The sequence below is a fragment of the Coregonus lavaretus genome, assembly GCF_964263955.1.
Source record: "Coregonus lavaretus genome assembly, chromosome: 8".
NCBI classification, from domain to species: Eukaryota; Metazoa; Chordata; class Actinopteri; order Salmoniformes; family Salmonidae; genus Coregonus; species Coregonus lavaretus.
In genome coordinates, this window is record NC_139995.1 from 14,552,588 (window position 1) to 14,571,097 (window position 18,510).

At 41.6% G+C, this 18,510-nt stretch overlaps 1 protein-coding gene across 1 annotated transcript in view; it reads right to left on the reverse strand.

Moving 5' to 3' along the window:
• Window positions 1-395: 395 nt before the first annotated feature.
• Window positions 396-18,510, reverse strand: part of cntn4 (contactin 4) — a 188,306-nt gene continuing 170,191 nt past the window's right edge. Inside the window, exons 13-23 of the mRNA XM_084167119.1 lie at window positions 13,191-13,366; window positions 11,769-11,889; window positions 10,754-10,912; window positions 10,205-10,354; window positions 9,926-9,996; window positions 4,855-5,089; window positions 4,262-4,377; window positions 3,161-3,347; window positions 2,954-3,066; window positions 2,690-2,858; window positions 396-2,324 (exon numbers count right to left, since the gene is read on the reverse strand). Coding sequence (XP_084023245.1) covers window positions 2,233-2,324; window positions 2,690-2,858; window positions 2,954-3,066; window positions 3,161-3,347; window positions 4,262-4,377; window positions 4,855-5,089; window positions 9,926-9,996; window positions 10,205-10,354; window positions 10,754-10,912; window positions 11,769-11,889; window positions 13,191-13,366 — 1,589 coding nt within the window. The 3' untranslated portion in view covers window positions 396-2,232. The remainder of the gene's footprint in view (window positions 2,325-2,689; window positions 2,859-2,953; window positions 3,067-3,160; window positions 3,348-4,261; window positions 4,378-4,854; window positions 5,090-9,925; window positions 9,997-10,204; window positions 10,355-10,753; window positions 10,913-11,768; window positions 11,890-13,190; window positions 13,367-18,510) is intronic.

The window sequence follows — 18,510 nt, forward strand, 5'->3', positions numbered from 1 at the left end:
GTATATTTCAAACCAAATACTTTAAGACTTTTACTTAATTAGTATTTTACTGGGTGACTTTCACTTTTACTTGAGTCATTTTCTATTAAGGTATCTTTACTTTTACTCAAGTATGACAATTGAGTACTTTTTCCACCTCTGCTACTGAGAAGGAAAGGCATGTGTAAGAAAGGCATACAAGTCTGAATCAGGTCCTAACTACACTTGCTACCTGAACATGAAATTAAGCTTGCAGCACTACCTACTGGATTTAATGTGAATTACATTATAATTAATTCAGATTACAAGTAATAAGCATTAAGAAATAAGTCCATTGAATTTCACTCACTTATATAAATCAATCAACTTTATTCATTAACACAGTATAAACATCCAACAACAGCAAATAACAGAACTTCACATGGAGTAAATGGATGGTAGTAGCGGTAAATCCCAAAGTGTGTAGGCCTACAGGAGAACAGCTGTTTGAGACAGAAGCACAGACGTAAAAGTGGTTTGACTTGTATGGGTACAGATACACAAACCTGCTATCTCTTTGCATGGTCTCAAGCCATTCAGTCAGTTAGCAAATGGACAGAAAAGAAGGGCAAATACAGTCATGCTGAGCGACATTTAGCTACTGTATGAAACATTTGTGTTATTTCATAAAAACCAGGTTAATCAGCTCTTTAGAAAGGTTCTTCTTTTATATAAATGATCTGAAGTGTACAAAAGAGTATATTACACATTTCTCGATGCATGATTTGGAGTCAAACTTCCCCTTGAAAGTACTACAAACTACCTGCACTTTTTACTTTTTCACTGGATTACAAGCTACATATGTATGGTACTGTATTGTACTGTACTGTACTGTACCAGTATCACATGGCATCAGAAGGAAAAGGAAAAATCATCAGCAGCATTTATCTTTTAGTAGGGATGCAGTCAGTGGACCTACTAAAATGTCCCAAGTTTCCCATGTTACCCTTAAACCATGCTGAACAGCACTACGCTGTTGAAACACACTTCTCCTTCATAAAGAATGACAGAGTTTTTCCTGGTCAGGTCACATGGTCAGAAAACCCCCTGGCCCTAACTATTATATATGACTAGGACAAGGAGTATGTCTTGACCACATAACCTGACCAGGAAAAAACTCCTGACCATAGGATTATACATGGAATGGTAATAATCTGTCTATTAATACAGTGTGTAGCTACACATCATACAGCAGCTGTATAACAACAGACATCTATGTTTATAATAGTTGTTGATAGATAAGTTAAGGCTCTTTAAGGACCTGAGGATTTCGAACGAATGATGAGGCACACACAAGGCAAAGAATAGAATAGCTTTAGAGTATGAAAAATGTATGCACTCACTAACTGTAAGTCGCTCTGGATAAGAGCGTCTGCTAAATGACTGAAATGTAAAATGTAGAGAAGACACACGGCTAACTGAGAAGATGAGGAGGATGATGAGCGGATGAGACAGACAGCCAGCGCAATTAAATGGTCAAGGCAGGGCAACCTGTGGAAGATGGGACTCCAAACCAGCGAGGGACAATAAAGTCACTCTCATCCTTTAACATAGTTTGTCACATTTCTTTCAAGTCAAATTTTTCATCAGGCTTCAGTGCAATGTTTTATGGAGTAATAAAAAAAAGAGTTACTCATCATATCAGTCTAGATGGTGGTAACAATTCATACATTTCTAAGAAGACTGAACTATGGTCTTTGTTTGACATGAAACCACAGTTACAGGTTGTTTTTTTTAACTAAAAGTTGGTATTCACTTCAGATGACAAAAGTGCTCTTTCCAACAAACTGAAAACATTTAAAATTCTAAAACAGTCAGATCTGTATGTAGGTATGCACCATGCACTGAACTCACCTCAACCTTTTATAAAAAGCCCAGACCAATTATGAATTGGTTTCAAAATAAATCTATAAAAGCTAGACATGTCATACAAAAGATGCATATAAGACATTTTTCTTTTTTTATGAAAGCTGCTTTGGTAACAACAGAGTCAAGACATCAGTCGATTTCCTGTTCTCACCGGCGGACGGGGTGCTGAAGGGGGGCCCTTTCTCTCCCTCTCATCTCAGTGACTTTGTTTTCCAATGTCGCTCATCCTCCTGCCTCTAAAATCTAAATGAATGGATCTAGTTACACCAGACTGGGTGGTTGGTGTTTCTGTTCCGTTGTCAAGTTGCCTCCACATCAGATGCAATGTTCGCTGGTAGCGGTTTGTCATAACGATGTCCGCGCTGTGAAAGACAGTGCTATTGTACTGAGGGCTGATAAAGTAGAGACCTTGGTCGCCGAGCCAATTGCATTGGGACCTGAAAAACATGAAATGAATGGGCTTTGATAGTCTGTCTGTTTATACAGAAAATGACAAGTAGCCTGGTTGGCAATTCATTGTTGAAGGCTTTTTGTGCTACTACATGCTTTGATGATCAAACCTTGGGCATATTTACATGCATTTCTGCATACAAAAAGTAATTTAGGCTGGGATTAAATCCTGGCATTATTCATTTTTATATGCGTCCCAGATAATCCTTACTCTATCTGTACCTTTTGAAGACATGACTAGGGCCAGAAAAACTCCAGTCCCTAGTCAAAACAATAAAGCAGTATTGGCAATAGCTATAGCAACACCATTGAGATCATTGAAGTGTGAGGGAGCAGTCCACTAGAGACTGACCTGGTATTCTGGGGATGGTAATCTGTCTGCTACTGCTCCCCTCTCCTCCCTCCCCAAATGGTTTGATCTGGATGAAGTACTCCTCATCCATAGGCAGGGAGAGCTCCACCGACGTTGTGTTGGTTTCCATGACACTTGGACGGCTGTGTCGGTTACCCTTGTAGAGCACCTAGAAATGGACCACAGAGGTAGAAGGTCACCCAGGAGAAACCATGACAACGGCCACTATTTCTAACGAAATCCATGCAGTCAGTGCTTCCTTACTTTGTAGCCGGTGACCTCTGACTCGTTCTCCAGGGCTTTGACCTGCTCCCAGTTCAGGATTATCTTGGAATTCAATGTGTTCCACATCACTTTCACCGGGGGCTGGCTGGGCGCTGAGGGACACAAATACATGAGGATGAAGATCACATGATCTCCAATAAGTCAATGGAAACAACCTCTCAAACCAAAAGCAGGGTAGATGCTTACGTGGTTTCTTGGTGGTGACATTGACAGTTGTACTAGGAGGCCCAGCCCCGGCTGTGTTGTACGCTCTCACTGTGACGTAGTACGTGTTGCTTCCTCTCACCCCTCGGATAATGGCTGACGTCTGGTTGCCTACCGTCCTCTGCACACTGGCTGCCTCCTCCTTCTCTCTCTTCTCCCAGTACCTCAACTGAGACCAGATAGAAAGTGGATAACCAGGGACATTAACGCAGACACTAATTTGTGAGAACATTGTAAAAACCTGTTTTTGGTAGACACTGTCCATGAACTGTAAACTGGAACTGCAGTGAATTGGTATAAAAACAGCATTTCATTGCATGGTGTGTCACCTCATATATTCTCGTCTTTCCATGGGTAAGGTGCCTTGGTTCTGGTTACTTAGCTCTCGAAGTGAGGGAGTGTTTAAATGGCGTGGTCAAAGAGAAATCACAATGTACAAAATGTCCCAGCTGTCAAGTTGACTGATAACAGATTTTCTTTGTCACCCGAGTGTCCAGGCTGTAATAGCTGGCATGGTTGACAGCACAAATATAATTTGTCTTCCCTCACAGGAACAGTTTGCTCAGGCCCCACTTCCCTGTTAACTTTAAATGGTCAACAATTCATAATTCCAGTACTTTATGCATCCCATGTATGAAAATAGGCATTTTTTCCAATACTTTATGTCAATAGTGAGCTGACTAAGAAGACCTTTTAGCCTACAGTACTGTGTGGATTATAGGCTAAACATTCTGTCCCCTGGTGCATTGCATCACTAGACTGTTAGACTAATAAGTGTAGTTAGTAACAGCAATTAGAACAGCAACAAGAGAAACACAACTCAACAGACAGGGGACCTGGCTGGACCATTACACATAACAAGCTATTACATCTGAGTTGCCCAATGTGCATGAGCTAGCAACACTCATCAATAATAGAACAGAACAAGATTGTACAGCATTAGTTGTTACACACATGCACACACACATGTATATGCTCGCGACTGCACACACACAGACACACACACACACACGCATTTACTCATTCAAGTAAACACTTTGACACACAAATAGGTAAAGAGAAACAGGAAAAAACTTGACTGACCTCATAGCCTAGAACTCTTCTCTTGCTGGTGTTCCAAGGCAGGGCTTTCCATGAAACCTCAATCTCAGACGCAGACAGACTCTTGGCTCGGATCCTGGTGGGCGCTCTGCCAGGCTCTGGGTGAATGTAAAAATACTTTGAATGAGATTAAAAGTAATGGCAGGCTTTGATGACCCTCAAAGTGGGTCCATCTCTTTCATCAGAGGTACAGAGAGAGAACCAGAACCAGCAGTAGTGTGAACCAACCATCTGCAGATAGGAGAGCATTGGCAGCAAGATCGCCGTAATGACCGGGAATAAATTATCCAGAGATCCTCTCCATTGGCTTTTAAAGGCTATGTGTGAACTGAGGCCTGAGAAGCACTGCCGCTCCTCTATAATAATAATAATAATATGCCATTTAGCAGACGCTTTTATCCAAAGCGACTTACAGTCGTGCGTGCATACATTTTTTTTTTTTTTTTTTTTTTTTGTGTATGGGTGGTCCCGGGGATCGAACCCACTACCTTGGCGTTACAAGCGCCATGCTCTACCAGCTGAGCTACAGAGCTGAGCTACAGAGGACCTCTGACATGACATCATTCTTTACCAACCTTCCTCTGCAGAGTAGATGGTGATGACGGGTCCGAAAGGGCCTTCCCCTTCATTGTTGTACACTCCAACCTTCACTTGGAAGGGGGAGAAGGGCTGGATGCTCTCGTTCTTGAAGACATATTTGGAGGCTTCTGGTGAGGGCACTGCGGCCTGCATCCAGCCTGTGGCTCCGTACGGTCTGAAGGCCACCACATAGCCAAACCCTCCCCCGTTCTGCAGCTCCTCAGGAACAGGCTGCAAGAAAACACACACACGCATGCACACACACACACACACACACACACACACACACACACACACACACACACACACACACACACACACACACACACACACACACACACACACACACACACACACACACACATTGAAACTGGTGCACAAGTAGTGAACACCCACATCCATCAATAATAAAGCGCCCTCAGCATGATACCTTCATCTAGCTATTGTTAAGACTGAAAGCACATCATATTTCAAATATTTATGGAGACTGACTTTTATTGTGCAAATCAACACTCCCCAAAGATGTATGGTTATATAAAGGGCATTCTATTTTATAATATTTGGGAACAGTGGAGGCTCCTCAAAGGAGCAAGGGGAGGGCCATCCTCCTCAGTGAATTTCATAAAAATAAAAATAGCGAAACATTAAAAAGGTATCCTTTTTAAATAAAACTATACTAAATATATTAATGTGTCACCAAATAATTGATTAAAACACACTTTGCAATGAAGGTCTACAGTAGCCTCAACAGCACTCTGTAGGGTACCACCATTGTGTAGCCGGAGGACAGCTAGTTTCCGTCCTTCTCTGGGTACATTGACTTCAATACAAAACCTAGGAGGTTTGTGGTTCTCACCCCCTTCCATAGACTTACAAAGTAATTATGACAACTTCCGGAGGATGTCCTCCAACCTATCAAAGCTCTTGCAGCATGAACTGACATGTTGTCCACCCAATCAAAGGATCAGAGAATTAATCTAGTACTGAAAGCATAAGCTACAACTAGCTAACAATGCATAAAATGTGGTGAGTCGTTGACTCAAAGAGAGAGAAAGACAGAAGTTAAACAGTTTTTAACAAATTAATTTCTTCAAAAATGAAGGAGAAGCAAGAGAGAGAGAGCGATACAGTAGCTATATTCTGTGGAATTATTTTTTCACTTACTTCGACTTACTTAGCTAGAGAATGCAGCTACCTAGTTTATCCTACTCAAACACCTGGCTTAAACAGAGAGGGATGCTATGTTAACTAGCTGGCTACGGCTATCCAACACTGGAACTCTTCCAAGTCAAGGTAAGCTTTTGGTTGTATTAATTTATTGCCACCGGGGCCCACCAGTGTAACTGCTAAACTGCTTGCTGCTGAATGTACACTGTACTGCACGATTGTAGTGGGTTTAAACACGTTAGTTCTAGTAGCTACAGTACATTCGGAAAGTATTCAGACCCCTTCACTTCTTCCACATTTTGATACGTTACAGCCTTTTTCTAAAATTAATGACATTTTTTCCTTCATCAATCTACACACAATACCCCATAATGACAAAGCAAAAACACTTAAATATCACATTTACATAAGTATTCAGACCCTTTACTATGATGAAGCACCTTTGGCAGCGATTACAGCCTCGAGTCGTCTTGGGTATGACGCTACAAGCTTGGCACCTCTGTAGCTCAATTGGTAGAGCATAGCGCTTGTAACGCCAGGGTAGTGGGTTCGATCCCCGGGACCACCCATACGTAAAAAATGTATGCACACGTAAGTCGCTTTGGATAAAAGCGTCTGCTAAATGGCATATTATTTATTATTTATACCTGTATTTGGGGAGTTTCTCCCATTATTCTCTGCATATCCTCTCAAGCTCTGTCAGGTTGGATGGGGAGCGTCGCTGCACAGCTATTTTCAGGTCTCTCCAGAGATGTTCGATCGGATTCAAGTCCGGGCTCTGGCTGGGCCACTCAAGGACATTCAGAGACTTGTCCCGAAGCTACTCCTGCGTTGTCTTGGCTGTGTGCTTAGGATCGTTGTCCTTTTGGAAGGTGAACCTTCACCCCAGTCTGAGGTCCTGAGCGCTCTGGAGCAGGTTTTCATCAAGGATCTCTCTGTACTTTGCTCCGTTCATCTTTCCCTCGATCCTGACTAGTCTCCCAGTCCCTGCCGCTGAAAAACATCCCCACAGCATGATGCTGCCACAACCATGCTTCACCGTAGGGATGGTGCCAGGTTTCCTCCAGACATGACGCTTGGCATTCAGGCCAAAGAGTTCAATCTTGGTTTCATCGGACCAGAGAATCTTGTTTCTCATGATCTGAGAGTCCTTTAGGTGCCTTTTGGCAAACTCCAAGCAGGCTGTCATGTGGCTTTTACTGAAGAGTGGCTTCCATCTGGCCACTCTACCATAAAGGCCTGATTGGTGGAGTGCTGCAGAGATGGTTGTCCTTCTGGAAGGTTCTTCCATCTCCACAGAGGAACTCTGGAGCTCTGTCAAAGTGACCATTGGGTTCTTGGTCACCTCCCTGACCAAAGCCCTTCTCACCTGGTTGCTCAGCTTGGCCAGGCGGCCAGCTCTAGGAAGAGTCTCTGTGGTTCCAAACTTCTTCCATTTAAGAATGATGGAGGCCACTCTGTTCTTGGGGACCTTCAATGCTGCAGACATTTTTTGGTACCCTTCCCCAGATCTGTGCCTCGACACAATCCTGTCTCAGAGCTCTACGGACAATTCCTTAGACCTCATGGCTTGGTTTTTGTTCTGACATGCACTGTAAACTGTGGGACCTTATATAGACAGGTGTGTGCCTTTCCAAATCATGTCCAATCAATTTAATTTACCACAGGTGGACTTCAATCAAATTGTAGAAACGTCTCAAGGATGATCAATGGAAACAGGATGCACATTTCGCATTTTTTAGAATAAGGCTGAAACTGTGGAAAAAGTGAAGGGGTCTGAATACTTTCCGTATGCACTGTATGTGACTATGATGTTAATATGGTAACAATGATGTAGGCCGTGTGTAGCGGTTAGTGGTTATGATATGAAGGTTTGGCTTGGAAAGGTTTTTTCACCTGGTCACAGAAAGCTGATGTGTTGTGCACTGAAGTCCACAAGCGAAGGGAAAAGGTGAGATTAGGAGAGCGCGTAGATACGAGAAGGAATACAACGATCAAAGGGATCATTCATGCTATTTGTATGTGGCTGCTATGAAAGTGAACTGTGTTTGCGTGTGATCAGGGGTGTATTTATTCCACTGATTCTGTTGAAAAACGTTTCTTAAACGGATGCAAACGGAATTAAACATGGATAAATATACCTGAATTTGTACAATAGAAACTCTCATTTGCAACTGTTGGACTAATGATTACACTCTAGATCAGTTAGATGCAGGCAAGAGATTTTATTATTCAAATTTCTCTCGACCTACGTTGTAAACTTTAATTCATAGGCTAGGTTGTAGCTAGCAACCTCATGATGGGTATACGGAAAATGTGGGTATTATGTAGTAGCCTAAACCTATCGATGTTACATTGAGCTGGGTGAATGGAATATGAATGACAGTCATCCAATATGCTGTAATAGAAATAATAAAAATTATCATCCCCCTCATCTTAAATGACCGCCACTGCTAGGGAAAAGCAAGACATTGAGTGAGAGTAGCTATTGTATAGTATGTAGACAGACAGCTTACATTTTCACTTCAATGTGTAGCTACTTCTAGTCTGAAGTAACTTCAGTCAAGGCTGTATTAGAACTTTGTTAAGGCAAAGTTAGACTGGCGCAGTGGTCTAAGGCACTGCATCGCAGTGCTAGCTGTGCCACTAGAGATCCTGGTTCGAATCCAGGCTCTGTTGTAGCCGGCCGCGACCGGGAGACCCATGGGGCGGCGCACAATTGGCCCAGCGTCGTCCAGGGTAGGGGAGGGAATGGCCGGCAGGGATGTAGCTCAGTTGGTAGAGCATGTTGTTTGCAACGCCAGGGTTGTGGGTTCGCTTCCCACGGGGGGCCAGTATGAAAAGTAAAAAAATAATGTATGCACTCACTAACTGTAAGTCGCTCTGGATAAGAGCGTCTGCTAAATGACTAAAATGTAATTGAACTCATTAACATTCAATAGTCAATCAGCAAAACTTTCACAGCAGTGGATGATTTTCAAGCAGGACTAATCACATATTTTCTCAATTGCATACAAGCAATTTTTGGATCTGTGTTGAAACATATCTATAGCAGAACAGCAATGATCAAATGCTCAAATACATTTACAGAACTTCCGATCATTTTCTTGCTTTAGTACCTGATTTGCATATCATATCTATGAATTGGATTGTGATGACACCGATGAATGCATCCTGCACACACTGCACCTTTTAATCATTTTTTGTTACCAGGAATAATATTTGATTTGATGAGTATGAAATTATTTGATGAAATATACATAAAAGGAGAGTAATTGCCCATAATTCTTCACCTTTGGATATTTGTACTTCCAATTTTGATAATCATTTAGTGACTGCAAAGAAAATGTATTGATCTACTGGGATTTTTAAAAGACCAATTAACTTTCTTTTTTGTCTACTTGACTTCAAGACGTAAGTATAGTTGCATTAATCTTTTTGCAGGCAGGCATGTTCTTTTGATGAATGTATTTGCAATTTTGACAGTATCATTTAGTTTTGATGAATGTATTTATGTTTTGAGAAGGCAACTGCTGTATCTAGATCTGTATCTTGTGAACTTTGTTTTGAAAATTGGCAACATTGTTTAAAAAAATGCTTGTACGTGATTGAAAAAAACTGTAAGACTGAAAAAGATAGGAAAGCACAATCTTTGAAAAAGTTGCTTGTGACTTTGTGAAGAACCGTTCTGTTTAATTATCTTATTAAAACCTCAAAGGCATTTTTCTCTCCCCCAGGGTGACAGCAGCAGTTATTGCCTCTCTGTTCTTAAAAATTAAATGCCATACAATAAGCCTGGCTGCTGTTATTAATGAAAAAACGGCCCGACTCCTTAGAGAATAATGACGTCTGGCTTCCCCTCCATGGGTGAGGGAGTATTGGAGTGAGCGGCTTGCTTACCTCCCAAGTGATCACTAATTCTGAGCGACTGCCTCCACCTCCGCTTACATTAGCTGGTGTGACCTTCGGAGCTGGGGGAACAGAGGGTAATCGTAATCCTGCTCAACTCAGTCGACCCCAGCCATCAAAGATAACACGATATCAACACATTCGGATTAGATTCTTTGACATTGAAATAGCTTTTTCCCACCATACCAGACCATCTAATGGCAAGAAGATGCACATAAGAAAAACAGAAAACATGCAGAATTGAAGGGATTCAATGAATACAGTACATACATGTTTCCTTTGTCCTTGCTTGTTTGGATGTTTTGCTGGGCTCCCCGGTCCCAATGGCGTTGCTTGCCAGGACTCTGAACTCATATTCCACCCAGGGGCTCAGGTCTATTACTGTAGCTGTCAGACGGTGGCCCCCAACCACCTCAGGAACTGGCACAAAACAAAACAGCCCCCTACCTTCAGAATGAAGCAGGTAGCAGGAGAGTGTCCTCTAGGCTGACAGGCCCACTGAGCACACTCCACAGGTGCATGGGTCTAATTACTCAGAAGGACACACGGTGCACTCACACGCACACAAGACAAAACACACACCTTAAGGGTGGACCTCACAAACAGCACCATTCACTGTAAGTCAGACCTCTGGAAATGGATCCATATTTCAACAACCCCTGCTGTTAAGTAAATCTACAGTGAACCCTGTCACTGAACAATTGAGTGCCATTGAAGTAAAATCACTCATAGGCCTATATTCTCACTCGGAGAAGAGAAAATGGAGATCAGACCCCTATATAACACTTTGATGAGGCAATAGCTGGTTGAAGAGCCTACCTGTGGTGACAGCCTGCCAGCCCAGGGAGAATGGTGTCCTGGCCTGGATGGTGTATGTGGTAACTGGACTGTGATTATCAGGCCCGGGCCTCCAGGAGAGAGAGGCTGTGGTGTCACTGATTTCTTCTACATGGATGCTGGTGGGTGGGCCTGGGGGACCTGCAGATAAAGGACACAGCCAGGCAGGAGGAGAGACGGAGGGAGACAGAGAGAGGGAGAGACAGCAAGGAGAGAGAGAGAGAGAGAGAGAGAGAGAGAGAGAGAGAGAGAGAGAGAGAGAGAGAGAGAGAGAGAGAGAGAGAGAGAGAGAGAGAGAGAGAGAGAGAGAGAGAGAGAGAGAGAGAGAGAGAGAGAGAGATATAAAAAAGACAGAGCAGAGCAGTGTTGTCCTTATCACTGTCTGCCTTCAGCACTAGGAGTACAGCTGGTGAAATCAGTTTGGTGTGAAACCTCCGGGAGCTTTTCTGTCTAATTAGATTAGACGTTATTTTCTCATCTAAAAGACAAGAGAGATATGTCTCTATCTGAGACATCTTTCAACTGATCTCACAGAGTACAATGCCTAAACACAGACTACTACCTAGCGTCCATCTCATTCAGTCTTAAAGACACAGATGGGACCCCTTCAAATCTGCACAGCTAACTTAAATAATGCTTTGTTGTTGCCATGGATAACTGAACCAATCAAGTGACCAAAAACTATTTGGGTGGGATTGTTCCCTATCAAATTGCATTTTCTATTACCATTATTTTTCAATGACCTTTCAAGGACATGAGAATGACTTTCCAACATAAGATCAGTTCTGTGGGGTTTACAAGGTTTTCAAGATCAACAAATTCCTACTACAAAGGTAACCCATATTGAATGTGTGAAAGTGTTAACATTGCTTGATACTTTATAATACTAAATAAGCATTTATTACATTATTATTAAATAACAATCATTGGTAGTTAAAATAAAGGAATCTTTCATTAAATATTGCTTGTCCTGTATAGACGGAGAGAAGTACTGTACCTCGGACCACCAGGTCTGCTGCGATGGAGATGCTGTCCACCTTGGTCTGTACCGCACAGGTGTACTTCCCTGCATGTCTCAGCTGGATATTCCGAATCATGATGTCCCCAGCTGAATGCTGCTAACATACAACACAAACACATGAACATGCACACACACACGCACAGACACACACACGCGCGCACGCAAACACATACACACGCACAATGATTAATATACTGTAGTAACATTTTACCAACATGTAATTATAATAAATTAAATATGCTGATTTGACAACAATATGTGAGCAGAAATAACATATTTAAAAAAAACTATTCAGGGTCTTTGTATGCTTATTATTGTATTATAATTCTAGGGTTTTAACTATGATCTGTTTCCATGTTTTAAAAGGGTTATCGGCATACCTGTACATGTGAGACAGGCAGAGCACTTACCTTTAATTATAATTATTACACAAATGTATTCATACACATGTGCTGATTTGAGCTGTGGAAGAGTGGCCTCATTATTTAAATGATCATGCAAAGCTTAAAGGTAAAGTTCTCAAGTTATTTTTATTCCATTTCTAATTGCAGTTCCCACTTTCACACTATCATTTAATCAGCCCAGTACTGAGTGGGATCAGGACCAGTCATAAATTGGATTTGACAAAAGCTCAATTGGATGTGGCAAAAACAGCATACAAATATATGTAACTCCAGTAGTGTCATTTATCATGTAAAACTTAATTATGATTAAAATAATGAAAAACATGACAACCTGACCAGAGACTGTACATGCCCCTACTAATCACGTCTGGAACAATGATCATCATCACTCTTCTTCAGACAGGGGAGCTGAAAAAGGGGCTTTTAAGTGTTTTGTAGTTACCATAAAGTGTCAATGAAAAAGGAAACCTATGTAAAACAGGGCGTGTGATCTGAGCTTTGAGCTTGGTAGGTTTTAGGGAGGGATGGGGAATATGTAAATGTAATTTTAAAATAAATTTTGTGCAGCACATTTTCACCACACATAAATACACATGATCCAAACATTCTCTGCACTGCGGATACCCTACTTAATATGACCTCACTTATACTAAAGGAAGGGAACCACAGTATCGATGTTCCAATGTATCACCAGCTCACCCCTTGACCTTTCTCAATGTAATTTCTGAAGGGGTTGAAAAATCAATGTCTCTTTAATGACATATTTTCATGAGAGAGCAGTGGCGTAAATAAAATATAAGCAATCTCCAACACAGTGTAGAAAATATGTGTGTTTCTTCCTATTCATTATGCATTGCAGTGCTCCTGACTAGCATGGTGTAAAAGCGTGGTAATACGGCACCATTTCTCAGACATGACACTTTGATTATAAATGTAAGGCTTGATGGCCCCGGGAGGGAATCGGGAGGGAATATTCGGAGGCTTATGCACTTACACCGCCCACTTTTTCAAAGTATCCGCCGTGGTTGCCAAAGTGGATCAGCTGCTCGTTGAAGAACCAGGTGAACTTGAGCTCCAGAGATGGGTCATGAGTCACCTGACATGGCAGCACAATGCTCTCTCCTACAGTCACATCCAGGGTGGACGGTGGCGTGGTTATAATGGTCGGCTCTGGAAAACAGCACACATGCACTACTGTTAGTGTGAATGAAACAAAACACATTACATTACATTATGCAGTGTTAAGTGAAATCCCCAAGCTTAAAATACTGTAAAAGATTATTCCAATTGTTTTGCAAAATTCTAATATCTTCCATGTTTTTCAAATGACGAATTCAACGAATAAATGGACACACGTGGAAGTAAAAACACACTAACCCAGAACACAAACTAGCGTGATTACCAGAGTTAATGAGATTCAGCCAGCCATAGGGTACAGTGTGGGAACTGCAAAGGCTTGTCTCCCTGTACCTAGAGAAATGTGTTCCAAGTGTCACTGTCAGCTCAGCCTTCAGTCGGTAGGTACTGTAATTCCCACATCTGCAGTCTGCAGACCCCCTGACTTCTGGAGCCACTCAACAAAAAATAAACACATGCGGGGCTCACCCTTCACAACACATTCTCTATTCAAGTCTCTGCATGCATGTGGTGTGTTGGTGTTGTTTCACTGAGGAATTAGACAGACAGTGTTCCTCGTCTCCAGTGTGAGTATGAGCAGAGACAAGAAAGATAGCTACAGGAGCACGAGAGCGGAAGGATGAGAGGAATAAGGAACCCCTTTGTTCTGATGCTGTAAGGTGCTTGTCTCCCTGTTGAGGGTGCTGTGAGTACTCGGTTGAAATATCCACTCTGAGCACCAACTAAATTAACCATGGCAAATTATCCCTGGACAGGCAGCCATAGATTCCTGTAGAAAGTGCCGGCAGTGCAGTCTTCATCCAGAGCTAATTCGATACCTGCATTGCAGGGTTGGTGTCAATTCTGAATTAAGTTGCGACTTGGTCTTTAATTCCAATTAAATTCTTGAATTTAAATTCAATTTGAATTGGCCATATCCAATAGGAAGCAGAATTTGAATTTAATTTGAATTAAAGGAAGTAGAATTGAAATTCTAATAGATCATTTATTCCATACATCATTATGAATGTTTATTTTGACATAATATATGGTTGCCAATACTATGTTTAATATTCTTGAAACATGTAATTTTTTAAATCATTACAGTGGTCTGGAAACATTCTAAGATTATTTTGTAGGTTCATAATTCATAATTCACTTACATATTATTAAATATATAAATACATTTCCCAGAACGCATTAGATCAAACACTCCAGAATGGAAGGATGGAACAGAATGGAACAACCTAACATCTCATGACAAAAATACAAACAAAATACTGTTTGACATCTTCAAGTTATAATCAAACTGATATTTAAAATGGAATCTGTATTCAGTAAGAAGTGGCAGATGTTTTTGGCAAAATATTTTTCAAAGGAATGAGATTCATACTGTATCTTTCATGTCTCAGTTGAATTTCTTTAAATTGTTTTGAATTGAATTCTACTTCTGTCATGATCGTCGAAGGAGGACCAAGGCGCAGCGTGAAAGGTGAACATATTTATTAAATAATGATAACACGAACAAAAACAACAAACGATAACGTGACGGCCAAAGGTGCAACACACAAACCTATACAGGAACAAGATCCCACAAACACTGTGGGAAAACTGGCTGCTTAAGTATGGGTCCCAATCAGAGACAACAAGCAACAGCTGATACACGTTGCCTCTGATTGAGAACCACACTGGCCAACATAGAAATACAAAACTAGAACAAAAACAAATGAAAATTCACACCCTGGCTCAACATACTAGAGTCCCCAGAGCCAGGGCGTGACAACTTCCTTTAATTCAAATTCAATTCAATTTCTGCTTCCTGTTTGGTGTGGCCAATTAAAATTAAAAATGTCAATTCATAGGTTGAATTGAATTAAATTCTGAAATTCTGAATTGACCACAACCTTGCTGCGTTGTATGCCCCCTACTCAGAATGTGATTTATCTAGTCTCTTTCTGATATCAGAGTAGAGCGCTATCAGCTGGTGGGTTTTGTTCAGTAGTGGTGCGTGGGTAAAATCACTGGGGAAGCCAAGCCAGGAAAAAAAAGGCATATTACAGCCTATGTGTTGTGATAATTGCATTGTTTGCTCTATAACCTTTTAGTTCATATGCCTTGCCACCATGATATATAGGCCTACGGCCGAGACAATAAGAAGACACAGCGGCAGAATAAATTCAACCACACCTTTGTTTCATCACAAAACCAGAGAGCAACATCTGTCCGGTGGAGTCCACAAAGCATATTGCATGTAACAAACAGTTACATGACCTACAGCATGGTCAATCAGGTTAATGTTTTCGACATTTCTCGGACTACTAAACAACTATTGATTTAGAACACCGGAGAGTTACTGCAAGTCGCAAAGAAAACAGGAGCTGCCTCCACTAGTCCAGCACCATTTCAATTTCAACATCATCTAATCCCCTATACTTAGTCTAATACTGTGACAAAAGTATTTTAGTCCAATCAATGTAAGCTAAATATCATGTGGCTGTCCATGATACTGATTTCTGATGTGTGTGTTTTGGTTTTACTATCCTTGTGGGAACCAGATGTGCTCACAAGGATCGTAAAACAAGGAAAATTAAGAGAAGCTGGGACATTTTGCTGGTCCTCATAAGGAAAAAGGCTATTTTAAGCTTGGGGGTTAGGTTTAAGGTTAGGGTTACAATTAGGGTTAGGGGTTAGGTTTAGGGTTAGGGTTAGGATTTAGGGTTTGGGGTTAAGGTTAGGGTTAGGTTAAGGGTTAGGGGTTTGGGAAAATAGGATTTTGAATGAGAATCAATTGTTTGGTCCCCACAAGGATAGTAAAACAAATGTGTGTGTGTGTGTGTGTGTGTGTGTGTGTGTGTGTGTGTGTGTGTGTGCGTAAGTAGAAAAAACATGTTGACTCACCCTACTTGTAGAGAAACACCAATACCATCCTCCTCTCTTTCATGTTGCCGAAACGGTCTATGACTCTGTCATACAGTACACGCTTTTAGTTTTTGTTGTCCTAGGCTACCTGGCTAAAATGCATGCTCGCTAGCCTAACTTATTTTCATGGGCAACTATTAGTCAGCTAACATTAGCCTACTACATCTAGCTACATATTGAACTTCCATCCTCTTAGGCCAGAGGCACAATGAATGAATTTATGGTTTGGATCAGAATCGCCGTTATAATCATTAGCCAGTACGGAGAATTAAGTAAAACCACGAATCCAAATCTCTATCTCCATTCCTGGCTAATTTAGGAAAGGGACAATTTTAGCTAGCTAGCTAGCCACCAGAAGACAACAACACAACGAGATGCAACAATTCTAGTTTTTTTCTGTCAATGAAGTTTGGCTTTTGATGTGATTGGTGTGAAGCCAAATCCAAACTGGCTTCCCTTGACACTTTATTTTTTGGTGCGCCAGGACCATTCACAGTTGAGTTCACTCAGTTTAACTCAACGCTCATTGGTTATTATTCTATAATATTTTTATCAAGGGAGAATGCTCACTGGCTTCCCTTGCATTCATTGACATGGGCGGCAACAGTGTCATACTCTTTTTGACCAGACAGTGTCAGATAGATGGGCTAAACATACAGAGACAGAGGGGGCGCTGTTTCGCTCACTCGGATGCTTTCCGGTGAGATACATTCAGCCTCTTGCAAATTGAAGGGAAATTATGAAACAGAGAGACAAAAGATAAATTATTTTATGTTTTTTTCTTGGTCAATTTTTTGGGGGAAGCCTTGCTTCCCTTGGCATCCATGAATACACGCCACTGACTTTGTTAAACGTACAGTGAGAGGGTGTCTCAGCCCTATTCCAGGAAATATAAAATGGGGAGCTATATAGTGACACAGTCAGACACAAAGGGACACATGAGGGCAACTATTCAAGTGTCTGGGTCTGGATTTCTATTTGCAGAGAGAACACGTTTAATAAATGTCCATCAATGCCAATAGGGTTGAAAGGGCAAAAAAGCTATACCTCCTCTTTCCCCTGACAGATCACTTGTGAGAATAGGGCAAAAATGAGCTTTGGGTTTGACTGTCTAATTCCTGACAAAATGCCAATTGTTATAGTTTGCTGATCTGAAGTTTTTTTTTTTTTTTGTCCTATCAGTAAGGTATCCTTATGACGTAATTGTCACAAATTTACAAGCCTAATGACATGTGACTGTCAAGACAGAGTGCTGACAAAATACAGGTGAAATATCCAATGCTAACTGACATAGCAACCTAAATGCTAATGTGACAGAAGTCATTTAAAAAACCATGGGGGCCAGATATATGGCCATGCATAGTCAGCTCTAAGCTCTGAGGCTGACCAGAGCCAATAATTCACTGTAAAGATGACACTGGGAAAACGTCTCTTATTACTCCACTCAATCATCATTTGTGACAGATTGTATGGATAACACTGCTTGGTTACACGAACTCAGCAGAGCTCTCCAGCATCATTTGATTGATATCTATCTTGTATAATGCCTTGTTACCTACTGTGGCTATAAGAGCGAGGTAGCACACCCCTCTCACTAAGCAAAGTCAATCAGAGACAAGATGGTAGGCTTGTAACCACACCGACAGATAGATCCCACTACACTCCAGGGACTGCTGGGAGGGTGAGCAGCAGAAAAACTGGAGAGACATGAAATTGCATAGTAATATCGTTAAAGTGGGAGGTCAATGACGGGAAAGAGAGAGAGATAGAAGGGGCTGGGCTAACTGTTTAAGGTGTGAATTAATGTGGGCTCCATCCTCCCCGGTCTCTGTGGCTTGCGGCTGACACACCTCACTCTGCCAGTTCCTCTGCTCAGACTCTGCTCATCCCACAAACAGCCAGTCATACGTGAATAATGCTCTCACAGGCTATGTAGCTAGTGCTACTGAGGCAGAGATGCCCCATCGACCACTGTGGAGACTTCCCTCCAAGTTGGAGGGGGGGGGGGTAAATGTGTACTCCTCTCTGGTGTACATATTCTTAAGGCCCTCTGCTCAAGGGTGGCTATGTGCAGTTGAATAATGCATTAGGAGTATTCCAGAGTCACGTGGTTGAGGAATTTCACAGAGTTTTCACAGAGGCAGTTTTTCCCTATATTAATTTATAAATTGTTGCCACTGCTGCAAAAAATATATATATATTTCTGCGGAGATGCGTTTTTAAATTAATAGTCGTTGACTCAATGACTGGAAGTCTATGGGAACAGCTAGCATGTCATT